General features: G+C 37.6%; 1 protein-coding gene across 1 annotated transcript; it reads right to left on the minus strand.

The window, feature by feature from the left end:
- Positions 1-428: 428 nt before the first annotated feature.
- LOC123028776 (trimeric intracellular cation channel type A-like) lies at positions 429-3,515 on the minus strand. Its single transcript, XM_044440996.1, has 2 exons — positions 3,092-3,515; positions 429-1,336 (listed from the first exon to the last, which is right to left on the minus strand). Exons 1-2 carry the CDS (start codon positions 3,485-3,487, stop codon positions 1,121-1,123), a joined length of 612 nt encoding a protein of 203 aa, XP_044296931.1. The 5' UTR covers positions 3,488-3,515; the 3' UTR covers positions 429-1,120.
- Positions 3,516-3,535: the final 20 nt, after the last annotated feature.

The following is a 3,535-nucleotide window of genomic DNA, read 5'->3' on the forward strand; positions in this document are numbered from 1 at the left end:
CAAATCAAGTTAATAGGAATATCTGAATTTTAATTTCACATAAAGCTTCCAATTTTATGTATTAATCAATGGGTGAATCCACATCTTTTATTATGCAGCTTAATTAAATAATAAATCTTCAAATCATCTGTATTTAATGTGAATTCAAATCACTATTTAATTTTAATTTTAGGGTTATTTATGGATTGGGAAATAGGGAAATATTTATTACCGAATCCATGGATGAATATTATGTGGCTTAATAAAATACTAAATATGCAAATCTTCCATAATTTATGCAAATGACATTTTCTTTTCATATGCTTGAATATTCACTTTCACGACAAAATCTTTCCAGAAATATTCATTAATCCATGGATGAATCAGAGGCGGATTATGCAGCGAAATAATATATAATGCGAAAGAATAAATATTATGCAAATCTTCCATAATTTATGCAAATTGCATTTTATTTTCATACGTCGATCGAATTAAATAATTTCACGAAAATCTTCCACACGATTTCAAATTTTCCAGAAATATCTATTTCCCAATCAAGGCATGAATCTTTTATTATGCGGCTGAATGAAACAATAAATATTATGCAAATCTTCCATAATTTATGCAAATTGCATTTGATTTTCATCCGTCGATTGAATTACATAATTTCACGAAAATCTTCCACACGATTTCAAATTTTCCAGAAATTTCAAATTTCCCAATCAAGGCATGAATCTTTTATTATGCGGCTGAATGAAATAATAAATATTTCACAAATCTTCCATAATTTATGCGAATTGCATAAATTATGCAATTCGAGTAAATCCTGGCATATAAACAGGCGTTCGGTCCGCCGCCTCGGAAATAAATAACCCATTAAATACGTTTCATAAATACGATATTCCATTGAATTCATTCAATCATTGATTGGAGTGGGGGGTCCTTTCCCGGGGACGGGGGATCGCCCTGCCCAGCATCCCCGGCGGGTGAGGATTCTGCGCCACTGGGGATTGTGGTCCTCTCGGGAGCACGGGGAAGGCGCCCACGAGAGTGGTGCCCCCCGGTTATGCTGGAGCAAGGCGCCACTCGGGTCTGGCTGGAGGGCAGAGGCCCGGGCCCCCCGGACCCGGGGTGGGGGGGCTCACTCGGCCTTCTTGGCCTTCCGCTTGCGGGTGCCCTCGTTGAGGTCCTCCCGGAACTTGGCCGGCGGGGAGGGGGGCGGCTCGTGGGCGCCGGCGCGGGGCGGCGGGGGCTCGTGGGGGGGCCCCTCGGGGGCCGAGCCGAAGAGCACGGGGCAGAGCAGGCCCTCGAGGGGGGCGAAGGGCGAGCCGTGGGAGTGGGTGGCCGTCATGAAGACCTGGGGGAAGAGAGAGGGAGGAGGGTGTCCGGGAAAATATGCCAGAGAGAGTCGAATAAATTAACATAAATTAGCATAGATTAATAATAAAAGAGCTTATTTGAATAAAATATGCAGTAATGATTTTCAATATATGCGAATACGATATTTTAACAAAACATCTTTTAAATATAGTTAAAATGATAGAATATATACTGTATTTGAATGGAAATATACATTAATCAGGAAAATATACAGGAATCGCTGCATTAGAATGCAAATATATGTTAATGAGGAAAATATACAGGAATCTGCTGCATTTGAATGCAAATAAATGTTAATGAGGAAAATATACAGGAATCTGCTGCATTTGAATGCAGATATATGTTAATGAGGAAAATCTACAGGAATCTGCTGCATTTGAATGCAAATATATGCTAATCAGGAAAATATAGTGATCGATGGTATTTGACTAGATCACTATATTTGATTATATTTTAATATATGGTTCTATTTTAATCATAAAAAATAATGATTTTATACTGTATTATATTTTATGTACTGTATATAATTATATTTTATATTCCGTATATACTATATTATATTTTATATACTGTATATTCTGTATTGTATATTATATACTGTATATACTGTATTATATTTCATTATATTATACAATATTTCATGATTCAAATATATTTTAACCATGAAAGAATACTTTAAAATATTCTACTATAGTGCAATAAAATAACAATAAAGAAAACATCTTAAAACACTCTATTTCAATACTGCATTTCGATAAAAAAATTAAAAGGCAGGTGTAGGCATGCTATATATAAACATATAATATCTACAGCTATAGTATATATGGTTATATATACTATATAGAGCTTGTATGTGTGTGTTTATATATACATATTATAGTGTATAATTACGTATACTAAAGCATACAGAGCGTACGTGTGTGGATATATACACATATTGTAGTGTCTATAAGCTATAAGTCTATAAGCTATACATATATATGGGACAGTGCATAATTATATATACCAAAGTATATAAGGTATACATACGTACGGGACAGTACATAATTAGATATACCAAAGCATATAAAGTATATATATATACAGGATAATACATAATAATGACATATACCAAAGTATATATACAGGATAGTACATAATTATGCATACCAAAGTATATAAGGTGTGCATATATACAGGATAGTACATAATGACATATACCAAAGTATATATGCGTATATACAGGATAGTACATAACGACGTATACCAAAGTATATAAGGTGTACATATATACAGGATAGTACATAACGACGTATACCAAGGTATATATGCGTGTACATATATATGTTTTTGTGTGTGTGTGTGTGTGTGTGTATGTATATAGTATAGTGTATCATTATACATTAAGGTATATAGATATATAGATACAGTATAGTATATAATTATATATACAAATGTATATAGAGTGTATTTGCATACATGTAATTATATATATAGCATTATAGCATGAAGGATGCTATACACTATAATGATTTTAATTCTTCAAATCGTGAAATATGTTAATGATGTTGACCCCCTTTGCATAATCGTGAAATATTTTAAGGATGTCGACCCCATTTGCATAATCGTGAAATATTTTAAGGATGTCGACCCCATTTGCATAATCGTGAAATATTTTAATGCTTTCGACCCTATTTGCATAATCATGAAATATGTTAATGAATTCACCCCTATTTGCATAATTTATGCTCACCTTGCAGACCACCATGAAGAGGGTGAAGAAGAAGATGAGGGTGGCCTTGGAGATGGGCAGCCAGCGGGCTTGTTGGAGGGTGAAAAGCAGCGCCCCGTACAGGCTGGCCTTGGAGGGGCTGCAAGGCAAGGGGTTCCATAACCCATGTGCCACCCCGGAGGGGGCCCCGGCGTGGGGAGCCGCCCTCCCGGTCTCCTCCGAGGAGTTCCCTTGAAGCAGGACCTCCCACCAGGGACTTATGGGGTGGGCGGGTGCCTGTAGGAGGCCCCCCTTCAGATACCCAGCTCTGGGATGGATTCCGGAACCCAGGTGCCACCCCCAAGCAGGCCCCGCGTGGGGAGCCACCCCCCAGGCTCCTCCAAGGAGTTCTCTCGCAGAAGGACCTCCAAGTAGCATTTTATGGGGTGGGCAGGTGCCTATAGGAGGTCCTCCTCCAGATAGGCA

The sequence above is a fragment of the Varanus komodoensis genome, unplaced genomic scaffold (assembly GCF_004798865.1).
Source record: "Varanus komodoensis strain SLA01 unplaced genomic scaffold, ASM479886v1 scaffold382, whole genome shotgun sequence".
Lineage (NCBI taxonomy): Eukaryota > Metazoa > Chordata > Lepidosauria > Squamata > Varanidae > Varanus > Varanus komodoensis.

Excerpts from the sequence above, each read along its gene's own strand:
- LOC123028776 (XM_044440996.1), bottom strand. The coding sequence starts at position 3,487 with ATGCTACTTGGAGGTCCTTCTGCGAGAGAACTCCTTGGAGGAGCCTGG. Across the intron at positions 1,337-3,091 it reads TCTTCATGGTGGTCTGCAAG|GTCTTCATGACGGCCACCCA; the intron begins GTGAGCATAAAT and ends CTCTTCCCCCAG.